General features: G+C 54.1%; 5 protein-coding genes across 5 annotated transcripts; 4 read left to right on the top strand and 1 right to left on the bottom strand.

The window, feature by feature from the left end:
• Window positions 1-2,917: 2,917 nt before the first annotated feature.
• Window positions 2,918-3,925, bottom strand: N656DRAFT_474656 (uncharacterized protein). The gene is made up of 2 exons (XM_064809774.1): window positions 3,390-3,925; window positions 2,918-3,282 (listed from the first exon to the last, which is right to left on the bottom strand). The coding sequence occupies exons 1-2, from the start codon at window positions 3,712-3,714 to the stop codon at window positions 3,101-3,103; spliced, it is 507 nt and encodes a 168-aa protein (XP_064672540.1). The 5' UTR covers window positions 3,715-3,925; the 3' UTR covers window positions 2,918-3,100.
• A 627-nt stretch (window positions 3,926-4,552) lies between these two features.
• N656DRAFT_474635 (uncharacterized protein) lies at window positions 4,553-6,401 on the top strand. Its single transcript, XM_064809773.1, has 4 exons — window positions 4,553-5,289; window positions 5,391-5,571; window positions 5,806-6,129; window positions 6,185-6,401. The coding sequence occupies exons 1-4, from the start codon at window positions 4,696-4,698 to the stop codon at window positions 6,211-6,213; spliced, it is 1,128 nt and encodes a 375-aa protein (XP_064672539.1). The 5' UTR covers window positions 4,553-4,695; the 3' UTR covers window positions 6,214-6,401.
• On the top strand, window positions 6,342-7,161 carry N656DRAFT_474616 (uncharacterized protein). Its single transcript, XM_064809772.1, has one exon. It carries the CDS (start codon window positions 6,589-6,591, stop codon window positions 7,042-7,044), a length of 456 nt encoding a protein of 151 aa, XP_064672538.1. The 5' UTR covers window positions 6,342-6,588; the 3' UTR covers window positions 7,045-7,161.
• A 2,549-nt stretch (window positions 7,162-9,710) lies between these two features.
• N656DRAFT_842784 (uncharacterized protein) lies at window positions 9,711-11,346 on the top strand. Its single transcript, XM_064819061.1, has one exon. It carries the CDS (start codon window positions 9,936-9,938, stop codon window positions 11,325-11,327), a length of 1,392 nt encoding a protein of 463 aa, XP_064672537.1. The 5' UTR covers window positions 9,711-9,935; the 3' UTR covers window positions 11,328-11,346.
• Window positions 11,347-11,654: 308 nt separating this feature from the next.
• N656DRAFT_474506 (EAP30/Vps36 family protein) lies at window positions 11,655-13,272 on the top strand. The gene is made up of 3 exons (XM_064809771.1): window positions 11,655-12,442; window positions 12,548-13,037; window positions 13,109-13,272. Exons 1-2 carry the CDS (start codon window positions 11,982-11,984, stop codon window positions 12,888-12,890), a joined length of 804 nt encoding a protein of 267 aa, XP_064672536.1. The 5' UTR covers window positions 11,655-11,981; the 3' UTR covers window positions 12,891-13,037; window positions 13,109-13,272.
• Window positions 13,273-13,352: the final 80 nt, after the last annotated feature.

Genomic DNA, 13,352 nt, shown 5'->3' with positions numbered 1-13,352 from the left:
AGCGAGTACTCCAAAGGGTATCTTGTCCTGTAATGCAAGATCCGCTTAGGCGGTCGGTCGCCTCAAGAGCAATCCACGCGGCTCAACCGGGTCAAAGATAGCTTCTATATACATACATATGTAAGTCGCTTCTTCCCGCTCCGTTCACCGCCGTTTCCTTCTACGGTTGTTACCTGCATAGAAAACTTGCCGCCAACCGCTGACCAGGGGCGAGCAAAAGCATGTATCTTCCCAAGTATTGATTCCGTCCTGCCGTCTTATCTTGAGTTTCCTTCCTTGCCCCATGGACGAATGTAAATACATCGCGCGTATTGTAGCTATGTCCGGTAACTTAGGACCGCAGGGCGTCAGCTATGTAAGGGCATCCCAAACATGTCATTCCCTGCCTTCGCGGGATTACAGCATCGTAGTTTTCAGGTTGCACAGGATAAGAGATGTCCCACACGTCTCCTATCCATCCACGTGAGCCAGAGCGAGCTATGCCACGCAACACGTGGCGAGCCTACTGCATCGTTGATCGGTAGTACAAGGGTCGCCGACATACAACGGCTAAATTGCGCCGTGTGCTTTCTGTGATCATTCGCAGCCTTCCCGGACCGTTGACCTCTTAGAGGACTGCCGAGCAGCGATGGACCTTTGGCTCGACGCCCCAACCGAACAAGTCCTTCTGCCATCCCTGTCTGTCACTACACGAAGCACGACGAGTTTCCTTCGCACAGAGAAATGGAGGAAGGCAAGTTGATCAAATCCGTGGTCGCCACCTTCTCAAACTCAGTGATCAAACCGTTAGTCTATGATTCGTTATACGGAGTATGTTCCATTGTATAGCAGTGCTCCATGAAAGGCCTCAGTAGAATCCATACACTTCATAAAGGAGGCTATCTACAAGCCACATGTAGTGCGTCCCCAAAGGGATGGCGCCGCGCCGTGTGCCACTGTGCCCCACCACAACATCACCCGCCTGCTTAGTGCATCCGGATATTCGGGTCGAAGAAGCTTTGACGAACACTTTGCTAGCGTTTTGTTCTTGGCGGATCGTCTTGGTACAGTACTTGTACAATACCTCCGCACCAAGCGAAGATTTGTGCTTCGGAGTCAGCCTTCCCCAAGTGGGACAAGACTGCCGAGACTGCTTGTCTTCCCAATATCGCTCGCACAACTGGTCAGAAGTGTCCAGCAGAGAGGTGACTTGGAGAAGTCATCTTACTCCTTCCTACCACTGGCGCTTCACGTAGTCGTCGGCTCCAAGCTTGCAAGCCCATCAGATTATTCTAAAGTTGCTACGCAGGTTTTGAGATGCATTGAAGGGACAGACGCTGAGACATCCACGAAGTGCTGTGAGTGAGAATTCAATGTTTTATTCCCTGCAGATCTCCACAATAAGGACACTCACAGTCATCACAACTTCCTTGTCCTATCCGGCCGTGCTTTTTGCTCCCGTAACTGAAGAAAATCCTGCCGCGACAACACGGCAATGGGCTTACCATTACATTTGCGACCCGTGCTGATGGTTCCTTCATTCATCTGGGTCGAAAATCATAATGCCAGATCGTCCCTAGGAGGGTAGCCGTCTAGGGGCTAATTGGTACACTAGCTTGCGACGGCGTCCAACAAGTTTAGCTTTGCAACGCGCCGTCTCTCGGCCGGGCTCCAGTCTGGTCTAACGCCCCAGGATCTCGGATCCGAGTGTCCCAAGCTCAAGCGCCAAACCGATTTTAGTCTCGCCGCATCGTGGAGGGTTCTAAACCTTAAATCAACCAATCTTGTTAGGAACCTGACTAGGCACGGTTATACGCTATGCTGTAAGTTCGTGCTACCGGGGGAACCGAGCGACCGTGTTCTGTCCCGGACAGAATCAGATCGCCGGCCTCGCCAATGACCGTGGTTCATCTGGCCTCGGTTAGTGCCTCTTCCTCTACGGCCGCTAGTACGCGGTTCTTCGCAGAACACCTGGTTAACTTCACGCTTGAAGGCCAATTACATCACGGACAGGACTGGCTGACGTGTAGTGCACTCGACATGCGCCGCTCCATAGACGAGAAGTAAACCAAGTCCTAATGTGCAGGTGCGAGTCCCAGCAATTACATTCTCGACATGCTACCTACCTTAGCTGTTGGAAACCAGTGTATGTAAATACATAGTGAATCAGCCAACCAGTGATCACACTTCTCTCACGAACTGAACCACACATCGTACATACGCTGCACGCATGTACTACACGTGTAGGGTATCGATTTCCAGGTTGTGTAACCAAGCGAACCATCGAGACGATCGAACCAGTCTTGGGAAAGTGTTGTAGATCATTGCACACGACAGTGCGCAAAGAACTGTGAGACCCACTGCCTCCGCCGGATCTTACTCCAGAGAACTTGAGTTGAAGGAAACATCGCAGCTTGTCCAGACCCCCCTTCAGCCACGACGCAACTACCTAGTACGTGTCTGGTTTCTTCAAGTTACGCTGAGCAAACTCTTATACTGCTTCAGTCGACATTAAATGTACGCGCTCCTTATGGATCAAGAGAACCAAAGTCAGCAATCCGCTTTGGCTTCCATGAAAGTACCGGGAAATGTTATGCGATACCGTGATACCTTACGGTCCCTGCAGCAGGCACGCTCCAGCCCCAGCAGAAACTCCACAAAGTGCAGCATCCGTCTGATGGCATTTGCAGTCTCAGCCATTCAATTTCGCTGCTCCTTGCCACCTTTTACCCACTTTCCCGTTGCGCCCCCTTGACGCCACCTCTGGACTTTTTTTCCTTCAATAGCAAAGAAGCGATTGGCCACCTTTGGCGAGTTGCTTACCCCTTTCGCTTGATATTTTTGAGCGGCTTGGGAGCGTCATCTTGGAGATAACGTTACCTGGTATTGCGCAGGTTCCCTTCCAACAGAAGACAACAGGCGCTCACAAAACGTCATCTGTAGGTACTTCACGTCGTCTGGTATAAGCGAGCGCATCCCGTTCCGACGGAGTGTAGTCCTAGGATACCAGCTGCACCATGGCGGCGCCTGTGAGGGTTTGCGCGCGAGTCATAATGCAGCTTTTCTCTGGTGTGGGGTAGGGATGGTGTACTTTCGTGCTGAGCAAGGGGCAAGGAACAGCTCATCCGGGCAGGCAATTCCACTTTGGTGGGCTGCTGGGAAAGCCGGCTCTGCGGCTTCGATTCACAATTGGATAATCACGTTGAGCTGAGAAGAACCCTGCACTCGCACACTCCAGACACTCCAGAGGTGTCAAGGTCGCTGCAGGATAAAAGCACTCCGTCACACGACGAGTCTTCTCGCCTGGCTATGGTGTTAGTGATCGGCAGAAGTAGTGCGTATGATGAAGGCGGAAGGAAATGCGAAAATAGTCTTGAGTGATGAATGAAAGTCAGATAAATGCCCAATACCTAACCAAAGGCGCCTTTGTGCGCGTGTCGGCCTCGTCCGTCGCGTTCGTACTGACTTGAGTCGGATCACAGTGCGTGCATGTGTGCCAGTCGGGGGTTTCTGCGACTGTGCAGCCATTTCACGGCTAGGGACTCCACTTCTCCCACGGAAGAGAGCGACAGAGCAGAAAAAAAGGGAACCGAGAAAAATCAGCCCCTCTTCATTCATCAAATCAGTGTGGGAAACCACGGCGGTGGGACCTTCTTCCAACCCTTGGGACCTGGCACCGGCAGCAAAAAGAGAGTGCAGTGACAACCTGAACCTAAACAGTTGCTTGCACCTCATTTCCCTCCGCCCACCACCCCCACCTCTGGTATAAAACCCACCGTTCAGTACATATCGCACTAAACTCGATTCTCCCTCCGCGAAACTTTCGTGCTAGGAAGAATCGCTGTGTTCGTGCTCGCCACGCTTTGACTCGATCCGAGGCCAGACCACGCGCTGGGGCGCGCAGAAATCAGAAACAAAACAACTCGGAAGAGAGACACTTTGGCTGTCGGGGTTCTTGAATAGTCTAGTCTGCCTTCGCCTGACATCACTGCGGCTCCGCTCAGAATCAACATTAGCGTCGCCTAAACCTCAGGCTACCACTAGTCCACCACTTCCTGCCGGCTGGAGCACGCAGAACGGACCCGCGCGATACCCCAACAAGACCAGCAGCTACGCTAGCGACAGGCAGGCCCAGCCCGTTCTGGGTTCGAGTGGCACTAGTATTTTAGTGCTATTTCCTCCCAGTCTCCCCACCCAACTTTCGAAATCACCCCGTCTAGTTTAGTCGCTGCTTGGCTATCTGGTTGTGGCTTGTGTTTCTCTCTTGGGGGGAAATAACTATCACTTGGGGACTCGAACCTTGGGGCCTCACCCCTTCTTTCGCGCCATCTTTCTCCGCCAATCAGCCCAGTTGCACGGCCAGCCGCTTTATAAACCTGGTTGTGGCCCCCCCCCTTCCCTAGACTTTCCTGAGCGTCACACCAAGCCATCAAATATCACCCGCACGAGAGTCACGGTCGGCCGAGCTACGCTAGCTTGCCCCATAGTAGCAGTTTGGACGAGGGCCTAGTTCAACTGCCGTCCACGGTCCATCGCCTCCCGTCGAAGCAGTAGTAGCATGGTTTTGGTCGGCTCGAGATAGTCTCGCTCGCACCCGTCGACTACCAAGCCGGGCTCCGGGATCTCACGCTACCCCGTCTCTCAGCCGCCTCGGGAAGCAAGGAACGGAGAGCGATCGCTAGCCCCCTCCGAAGCCCACCCCCGGAAATCCGCTCTATGGAACGCAGTGCCCCCGAGTACTCGCAGTCAGGTTTGCCTTCGCCCTATCCCAGCAACGTCGGCGACGCCCAGTCTGAGGCCTCTTCTGTAGATCACCCATCTGCTGCGTCGTACGGCGGCCAGCAGGAGGTGCGATCGGCCAGCTACTCCGCCTCGGCTACTCCCACCTCGGATTACAGCGGGCTTCCAAGCTCTGCGCGGTCCAGTTCTTTTCCAGAACACCCCATACAGCGTGCATACCACTCCGCCAGCAATCACAGCGCCAGCACTGCCATGGCGCAAACACCAACAAGTCCGTCCCTGCCTTTGCCAGCTGAAGGCAGTAATCAAGATGCTCGGCAGGTCAAGTCTGACAGCAATGTACCTATAGATCCGTCCATTGCTACCGCGAGCCCGACCTATCCTCACGGACAATACTCGCCCTATGCACCTCCCCCTCAAGACATGTCCCACGGCTATCAGCATGCCGGAGGCAGCCTGTATGCTCAGCCTCGCCCGGACTGGGGCAGTTACACCGGGTCGCCCGCAGCTCCCATTACCCCCAGCCACCACGTCTTCCCTCAGACTCCTACGCAGGGACGGCCGAATCAGGTAGGTTCGATTTGGACTGGCTTCTCGTCGCCTTAGCCCTCCTGCCGATTGCTTCTTGGCACTCCTTTTTGCTCGGTATTCTGACCAGATGTTCCCTTTAGGTATACTCGTTCGTTCCGATTCCCGGCGCTCAGCAGCACAAGAGGCCGAGGAGAAGATATGAAGAGATTGAGCGCATGTACAAGTGCGGTTGGAATGGATGCGAGAAAGCTTATGGCACCCTGAACCATCTCAATGCTCATGTGACCATGCAGGCTCACGGGGCAAAACGGACTCCAGAAGGTGAGCAAAATGTCCCATATCAGGCGAATCGCGCACCGGTTCTATGTCCGCTCTGAGCCATGGGGTCTTCCCCGCTATTTGCGTCCAAAGTCGCTGGTTCGTTATGTTAGCTGAATAAGAACAAGCTGCGTGCATGAAGCGCCGGCTGTTATTTGGCGCGGTCCCAGCGAGCTTCCCACCCGCAGGGCAGGCTTGTATGCATGAGCATGGACTAACGCATTGACCCCTCTCTAGAGTTCAAGGAAATCCGCAAAGAATGGAAGGCGCGCAAGAAGGAGGAAGAGGCTGCTCGCAAGGCTGAGGAGGAGCGTCAGCGCCAGGCCGCCTCAGCTGCCGGGCAAAACGGTGGCACGGAATCTCAAGCCCCTGCCGATGCAGCTCAACCGCCAACCACGTATGCGGCACAACGTGCTGTTCAGTTACCACCGATCGGGTACCAAAGCACCCAATATGCTCCGGGTCCCCCTGGCGGCATGCAGCAGTCGTTGCCCGAATACAGCTACTCAAACTACGCGCCGGCATCGCCGTACCCGCCTAACCAGCAGATGTATGGCCAGCGTAAGTCGGACTTGGCCACCCACGCCAGCCGGTCGATTCCCTAACCTGGTTTCAGACAACGGCAGTAGCCAACCCAGTCATTAGGCCCGTACCCGGCCTCCCTTGGGCTCCTCTACGATATCTGGAGCGAGCGGAAGGGAATAGCCGAGGCGGCTGAACGGGGCTGTATTGTATTCGGAATAGACGGCTGATGAGAGCACTGCACGCGAGGCACCAAACCGATGGGGGCATTGCAAACCGATGGGGGCATTGGGATGGATCGACCTTTGACTCGAACTATTTTGGGACGCTCTGCGATGGGATAGAGGCACCCTATCACGACAGTAATGCACCTACCTAACTCACTCTCAATTTCGGCCCTCAAAACGGATTCCGAATCTCCGATTTTCACCATGTCCCCCGGTTGTTGTTTTATTTTTATTTTTATTTTTTTTTCTCACTACTTTTTCATTTCCTTCTATGACACCCCGCTTCACAGCTTTTTTTTCATCACCTTCTGGGCATTGCATGGTCCGGCATGGGGAGGCTTGCATCATGGTGTTTCGCTCGGGCTACCGTGGAAGGTGGTGGTGGGGAGTTGAGTTGATGAGTCTTGCCTGCCATTTCGCGCTTTCCCCTGACCATCATCCTTGGGAAATGCTCTCAGTCTTAATTGCATTCTTAAAAATCTGGCATTATCAAAAGAGGAGGGAATACCATGCAGGAGCATCGAGGAGCTTGCCGATGTCTACCTGGAGGCAGTCGTGGGACTGGGAGAAGAGGCGGTTAGTGGCTAGGAAGGATTCATTTGGTGATGGTGCCCAGCATGGTTGGAGCTTGTGGTCATGTTTGTTGATTCAGGCGGTGGCAGGAGGGGTTGTGGCCAGGGAGGCCTGGCGTTTGGAAGACAGAGTGGACAGAGGAGAAGCGGAGTAGTAAGCAACGAGGTTTTTTTTACACTTAGGGCTACCACGAGTATTCTTTGTTCGGTTTAACGCGGAAGAGGGGAAAGAGGTTGTTGGCAACGAGCTGGAGACGGGGAGAGGTCCGTCTAGGAAACGGAGCAGACTCGTAATGGGAAAGCGAAGTAATCCAAGGCAAAGAGAGGCCAGCCCCCCTGTTGTGGCCGGAGCGGCAAAGCGTAAATACAGTGCATTGAGAACAAATTGCTCAAGAGTGAGAGTAGGACATGGTCACCCGGATGTGTGTCTCGGAAAGGCGGGATGCAGTTCGCGGGATGCAGTTCGGTCGGGTACTAAGAACTAGGGACGGGGATGCGGGAGCATCGACCTTTCTCGACGCAAGCGGAAGATAAACACCAATGACGATGGAAGATGCAGGGCAATGTTGGCAAGGAAAACCGGTACCACATCCTCGGGTCCTCTCGTCGAACATTGGCCCCGGGCCGAACAGGCAGCGCTAAGCTTTTAGGCACGTGGTGTTTTGGTCGTACTGAGGGTAAGTTGGTTATTTATTTCTGGATGCTAGATGGGCAAATGGCGGGATGGCACCGTCTGCAAATCATTCCCGGTAGGTATTCTTATCCGAACTGCCAACGCGGGCACTAAACCTTAGCTTTGTGTAACCACACCATCACCACTTTTTGTCGGGAAGAACATACCGTAACTTACCTGACCTAGTGTATTGGCTAGGCTAGTCGTCCCTTAGTGTAGTGTAGTGTATTATCGCTTCCAGGTTACCGGCCGGTACCTCCCTACACTACATGGGGAAAGGGGCGGTCTCGTCACACGGTGCCGTAAGCAGGTATACGTAGTACATATATTACTAGTGTATAGAAGGTTACTGTAGTATGGTAAGGCAGTGCCCAGGGGTACGGAATCCTGGGACCGGAGGTGCTTTTCGGGAGCAGGACGCGCAGCAGGCTAGGGTATTCGCGGGAGCTATCTTAGGCTTGCACGTATGTCGTCAAAGCGGAATGAAAATCCCCGTTTCTGTCTGTTCCATGCCATGCGTTTTGACAGGCCAAAGACTTGTTCCATGCGTTCTATAATGCAAATACGATGCTGAGGTGCCCGCTGCAGAAGGCTGTCTATACATCCTTCGTAATTGTAACTATGGACATACAAGTACAGTACATGAAGATACGAAGTGCAACCCACACACATACAACTGCTTACTGCTCACTTGCGTACAGCATGCAATAGCAACGTCATTATGACCCCAAGGAGGGTGGGACAAGTGCCCCCGGGCTGGACCCCACAAGATTGATACGAGCAGTTGAGCGACTCTGGTATCGAGACTGTGTTGCAGCAAGAGTCTGTCTGAACTGCGGCCTGATGTCTCTTTACTACTACAATAGATTTGGCTCGCAGCCTCCTCTGCTGCATTGAGCAGAGTGCATATGCAACGTTTCGTTGGATCAAGGTGTATGTACAATGCTTACGCTTTTGGATATGTGCAGTGTACAGAGCGCATACATGCGCTTCCTCCTCGTCGTCGCATTAGTCGAGTGTTGTCGTATGTCCAGTGGTACGGATACCGTACCCATGTCACTAATTACAGTCTAACCTGCACATAAGAATACGAGACATAAGAATAACCTGGGTATAGGAATCAGAATTGGGGTTCCCGAGCCATTTTGTATGGCAAATAAGACTAACCTGGGAAACGGACTTATTCTTACGAATCTTGCTTAGTAACCCATATAAATTCAGGTTTATTCTTATATACAGGTGGGCGAAAGTTTGGTGAACCCCTGACTTGGGCAACTTTTGGCCTGGGTTAGGGTTATGTATGTACCTGGAAGTAAGCATAACCTGGGTATAAGAATCAAAATTGGGGTTCCCGACTTGATTCTTATGTGCAGGTTAGACTGTACCAGGGCGCGCAGCGGCACAGAGGCCGGGCAGGGAGGTGTCTATCCCTGATCGCGACCACCAGACCATTGTTTTGAAGATACCCTGATCAGGCGTACAGTACATACCTGCTACTATCAAGAACGCCCCGATCTTGACCTTCCATGCTCTCGGCAGGAAAAATTCCGCTACGTGATGTGCTATAGCCCATAGCCTTTCTCATGAGGTTGAGATGAGGGACTAGCGCAGGAGCTCGACCCAGTGGGCATCAATTCCCTCCATCGTACCTCAATATTGTTGACAGATGTCCATTTGTCTTTTTCCATACACGAAAAGATGAACGGGAGCCTACCTTAGGCTCTTTAGGTTCAGCCTTGCTGGGCTTAGTGTATGGTCAAGGATCTGGGGCTGGATCAGCTGGGCTTCCATGCGAGGTGGGCACTGTGATGCCCCCCGAGTTGCAGCGGCATCTCGTTTTTTTAGCTGCGCAGCATTCACTCATCCCTTGCAGCAACGGTCTAACGTGCAGAGTCCAAACACCAAAACATGGTTGCATGCGAATCCATAACGATGTCTTGTTCATTTTCATGAAGGTTGCTAGGTAGCCTCTCTAGCCTTGGTCCCTGGTTTACGTGATTGCAGGGGTCCTGCAATCTTGACAGCTTCGAGAAACGTGTCGAATAGTGACCAACGTATCGAGAGTTGGTTGGGTCGCCGTGTTAGTGCAAGCAGATTTTTGTTATGGTAAAAATGCCCTCTCTACTACCCCTCTTAACAGCTCTAACAGATCGAGATATACAGAGAGCTCCCAACCTTAGGGCTCCTGCAATCGGTCCACGCTATCGGTAAAGCATTCCCAATTGCACAACTGCTACGGGTTTGTTTGGAGCCCGATACCTACAAGAACCATCAGGCCATGCACATCTACCTGTCAAGGCAAAGGACACGGTTCTTAGGCTCTCGAGCTCGCAGTCCACACCATCCCATTACTGTTACTGCTACTACGCCACGATGCAGGCCGCACCTGCCTGGTTCGAGAAGGGAGATGTATTCGAGCTGCTCGACTTGCCCGACGACTTCATTGTCGGGCTGGACGACATTGCCCTGACGACCAACAAGTGCTTCCGCGGATTCCGCGATATACCCCAGGGGCCTCATTTCCTTTGGGTCCAGCAGCCGGGCAGTGTTTTGCGCTGCGGATACTGGTTCGTGACGGGAAAGAGGGGAACGCTGCGGGTGAAGCACTGGGACAGCTACAACGAGGTGCTGGCCGCGCCCTCAAAGTCGGACTACCAGTTGGAGTCTCAATCAGCCCATGAGTGGAACGAGACCGAGTCCGCCTACCCGACGCTACACCCCTACACTTCGCGACCCACGCGCGGCGGGCATAAACCACCCCTAAACCCCGTCAGCGCCCAGCCGATATGGCATTCCCTGACGTGGGCGATTTCACCCGTCTTTCTCGGCTGGGTCTTTGCCACCAAGCACACCACTGCCCCTGGGGGGAAGGGTAGCGGGGAGAGGGTTGAATACCCGATCGACTCGCTCGACACGCACACACCAATCCTTATTAATGAACCCGCCCCCAGCAACGACGACCCCAAAACACCCCAAGACACGGACAAAGCAACCCTGCTCGCCGAGCTGCAGTACACCTTTGTGTCGGGCACCCTGCTGAGCAATACCTCGTGCCTCGCGCGGTGGTGGCAGCTCGTGCTGAACCACCTCCTGCAACCCCCGCCCGATCCCATGCCTGTTCCCCATCATCATCATCATCATCACCACCAGCTCCCGCCAGAAGGCCAGGCAGCCCTGCTGCAGACGCTCCACGCGCAGTTGTTCTTCACCGAGCACTACCTCGAAGCATCTACTGATACTAATACTAATACTGATCCCAATAATAATAAACCCTCCTCTACTCCATCTGTGATGTCCTCTTCTAATCGCGGTACTGGTGCTGCTCGCCGGGGCCCTAGCGCGGACAGGTCGCTGTACCTTTGCCTGCCGGGGAGCAGGACCCGCTTAAAAGCTGCGCTGGCCGGGTACAGATCAGGGTTGGAACGGCTGGGCGCCACGATGCTGGGGGGCACAGAGGGGTTGGGAGAGGTGGGCAGGGCGTTTGCTGCGCTCGAGGGGTGGTTGAATATGCTGGGCTGGGATTTGAGCGTTTATGGGTCTGCTGGAGGTGGTGGGGAGGAGGCGGGTGGTGGTGGTAGTGGTGGGAATACGGGGATAGCTGGGGATGATGTGGATGATGATGATGGTGATGATGGGGAGAATAGTGACGACCATGAAGAGGACGCAGAGGAGGAGGAGGAGGAGGATGAGGAGGATGAGTACCCCGTGATTGTGGAGCTGGATGCTGAAGGCCGTGAGGTTGGCTTGGTGAGTTTCAGAGATTGAGAGGTGGCTTCTTGGGTATTGGACAAGGCTGATGAGCGTATGGCGGAGATGGTAGCCTATGCCTGAGAAAGAGATGGCGGGGGAGGTTGGTATATGGGCCGGAAGGATAAGGTCGGTCGCGGTGAGAGAGAGGAGGGCTAGATGAGTATCATGTGTCGATGGGCTGCCGTGTAAGAAGTGTTGAGCCGTCTGCACGCCCACTGTTATATGCCAAAGCGTTCAAACTTGACATGTTTTGACCGAGGGAGGTATTTTGAAGTTTCCGAACTTGCTAGTTGGTTTGACGCTGCAGAGTGGGAATTGACTAGCTGCCAGATCTAACTGTCATGGTTTGACATGGTTGGAGCAGGCTTACAGTGTGTTCAAAATCAGACTATCTAAGGTGTGTACTTATACGGGGTTGACACCCTCTAGAATTCAGGGGTTCAGGGGCTGAAAGGAGGGAACATCTCCTAGCTAGCTTATCTTATCGCCCCACAATCCCTCTTTCAAGCACCTTACACAGGACAGAACATCGATCAACCTCTCCCAGTTCAAGACAACGTCATCGCTTACAAACTGTCGTCTCCCTCTCAGACTCACTATCTAGTATACACTCACGCGAGCACACACGCAACTAATTATATACACACTCTTAAGAGAAAGAGAAATACAATGTCCCGCAAAGGCGTCGGCCTGGCGGCCTTTGACCGCAGCCGGCTGACGTCGGCGCAGTACGCATCACACGGCTCATCGCTGCGGTCAGCCAACGCGGCGGCGCTCGAGACGCAGCTGGCCGTGTTCCGGTCGCTGCTGCACCAGTTCGCGGCGACGCACGCAAAGGACATTCGCTCCAACCCGACCTTCCGCGCCCAGTTTGCGCGCATGTGCGCTGCCATTGGCGTCGACCCGCTCGCCAGCAGTACTAGTACTGGTGGGGGGGAGGGAAAAGGGGGCGGTTCGATCTGGGCGCAGCTTCTGGGCAGGTCCGTCAACGACTTTTACTTTGAGCTCGCCGTCCGCGTCGTCGAGGTCTGTTCCGAGACCAGGGGCGAGAATGGAGGGTTGATTGAGCTGCGCAAGGTGCGGGAGAGGATTATGAGTAACCGGGTTGAGGGTGCGTCTGAGATTACTGAGTGAGTGTACCATTTTACACCCAAGTCATATACCTCTGGTCTGAAAGCATGCATATGTTTCTTCTCTTCCTTTTCTAACTGTGATAATGTGCTTGATGCCGGCAGAGACGACATACTCCGCGCCGTGGGCACGCTCAAGCCGCTCGGCTCGGCCTACTCGATCATCCGGGTCGGCAGCAAGCCCTACATCCGGTCGGTGCCCAAGGAGCTTAACACGGACCAGAGCGCCGTGCTTGAGGCGGCCCAGGTGCTTGGCTATGTCAGCGTGTCGATGCTCATGGTCAACCTCCGGTGGGCCCGCGCCAGGGCGCAGACGGCCATCGAGGATTTGGTCGGTGAGGGCATGCTCTGGGTCGACAAGCAGAGCGGCGACGAGTGGGAGTACTGGAGCCCGGGATTCATGCTCGATGAGGACCAGCAGCATTTTGGCGGGGAAACGCCGAGTTGAAGGAAGAGAGGACGGAATGCTTGCTCCGAAGCGTTGCCTGAATGCCCGTTCGACCCGAATCGGTAAGGCAGGACAAGGCTGGCAAGATGGCCCTCCTTGTCTTGGTCCTTATCGGAAGAAAGCATCCAGGACAGCGCCTAGGTGACGGTAAGCGATTACGAAGTGAGATTTGTAAGATGAGTGAGCGCTTGAGGTGCAGGCTGACATCGCACGCTTAGATATTTCCATCACTGATGCCACGGCCGTCGTCGCTGGCTGGCCATGTCTCCCAAGAGAACTCACCGCAGACGGCATGCGGTCAAAGGCCGGCATGCGGGTAACCGCTGCGGGACTCAGCCTTGCAGCCTAGCTTGCCTGGGCTCCTGGGTAATCTCGTTCAGACGGTTACTATCGCCTTTGAATGTCATGACATAACTGAGGATAGTGAGAGGTTTGGAGGGCTGAAGGCAAAGACCCTGGAGG

Source organism: Canariomyces notabilis (assembly GCF_033297395.1).
Source record: "Canariomyces notabilis strain CBS 508.74 unplaced genomic scaffold N656scaffold_4, whole genome shotgun sequence".
Taxonomy (NCBI): Eukaryota; Fungi; Ascomycota; class Sordariomycetes; order Sordariales; family Chaetomiaceae; genus Canariomyces; species Canariomyces notabilis.
This window is presented reverse-complemented; position numbering and strand designations above follow the sequence as displayed.

Bases quoted from the DNA above. Each gene is read 5' to 3' on its own strand.
- N656DRAFT_474506 (XM_064809771.1), top strand. From the start codon at position 11,982: ATGTCCCGCAAAGGCGTCGGCCTGGCGGCCTTTGACCGCAGCCGGCTG. The intron at 12,443-12,547 runs GTGAGTGTACCA...TGATGCCGGCAG, and splicing joins GGTGCGTCTGAGATTACTGA to AGACGACATACTCCGCGCCG.
- N656DRAFT_474635 (XM_064809773.1), top strand. From the start codon at position 4,696: ATGGAACGCAGTGCCCCCGAGTACTCGCAGTCAGGTTTGCCTTCGCCC. The intron at 5,290-5,390 runs GTAGGTTCGATT...TGTTCCCTTTAG, and splicing joins CGCAGGGACGGCCGAATCAG to GTATACTCGTTCGTTCCGAT. The intron at 5,572-5,805 runs GTGAGCAAAATG...ACCCCTCTCTAG, and splicing joins GGCAAAACGGACTCCAGAAG to AGTTCAAGGAAATCCGCAAA.
- N656DRAFT_842784 (XM_064819061.1), top strand. From the start codon at position 9,936: ATGCAGGCCGCACCTGCCTGGTTCGAGAAGGGAGATGTATTCGAGCTG.
- N656DRAFT_474616 (XM_064809772.1), top strand. From the start codon at position 6,589: ATGACACCCCGCTTCACAGCTTTTTTTTCATCACCTTCTGGGCATTGC.
- N656DRAFT_474656 (XM_064809774.1), bottom strand. From the start codon at position 3,714: ATGAGGTGCAAGCAACTGTTTAGGTTCAGGTTGTCACTGCACTCTCTT. The intron at 3,283-3,389 runs GTATTGGGCATT...CACCATAGCCAG, and splicing joins ACAAAGGCGCCTTTGGTTAG to GCGAGAAGACTCGTCGTGTG.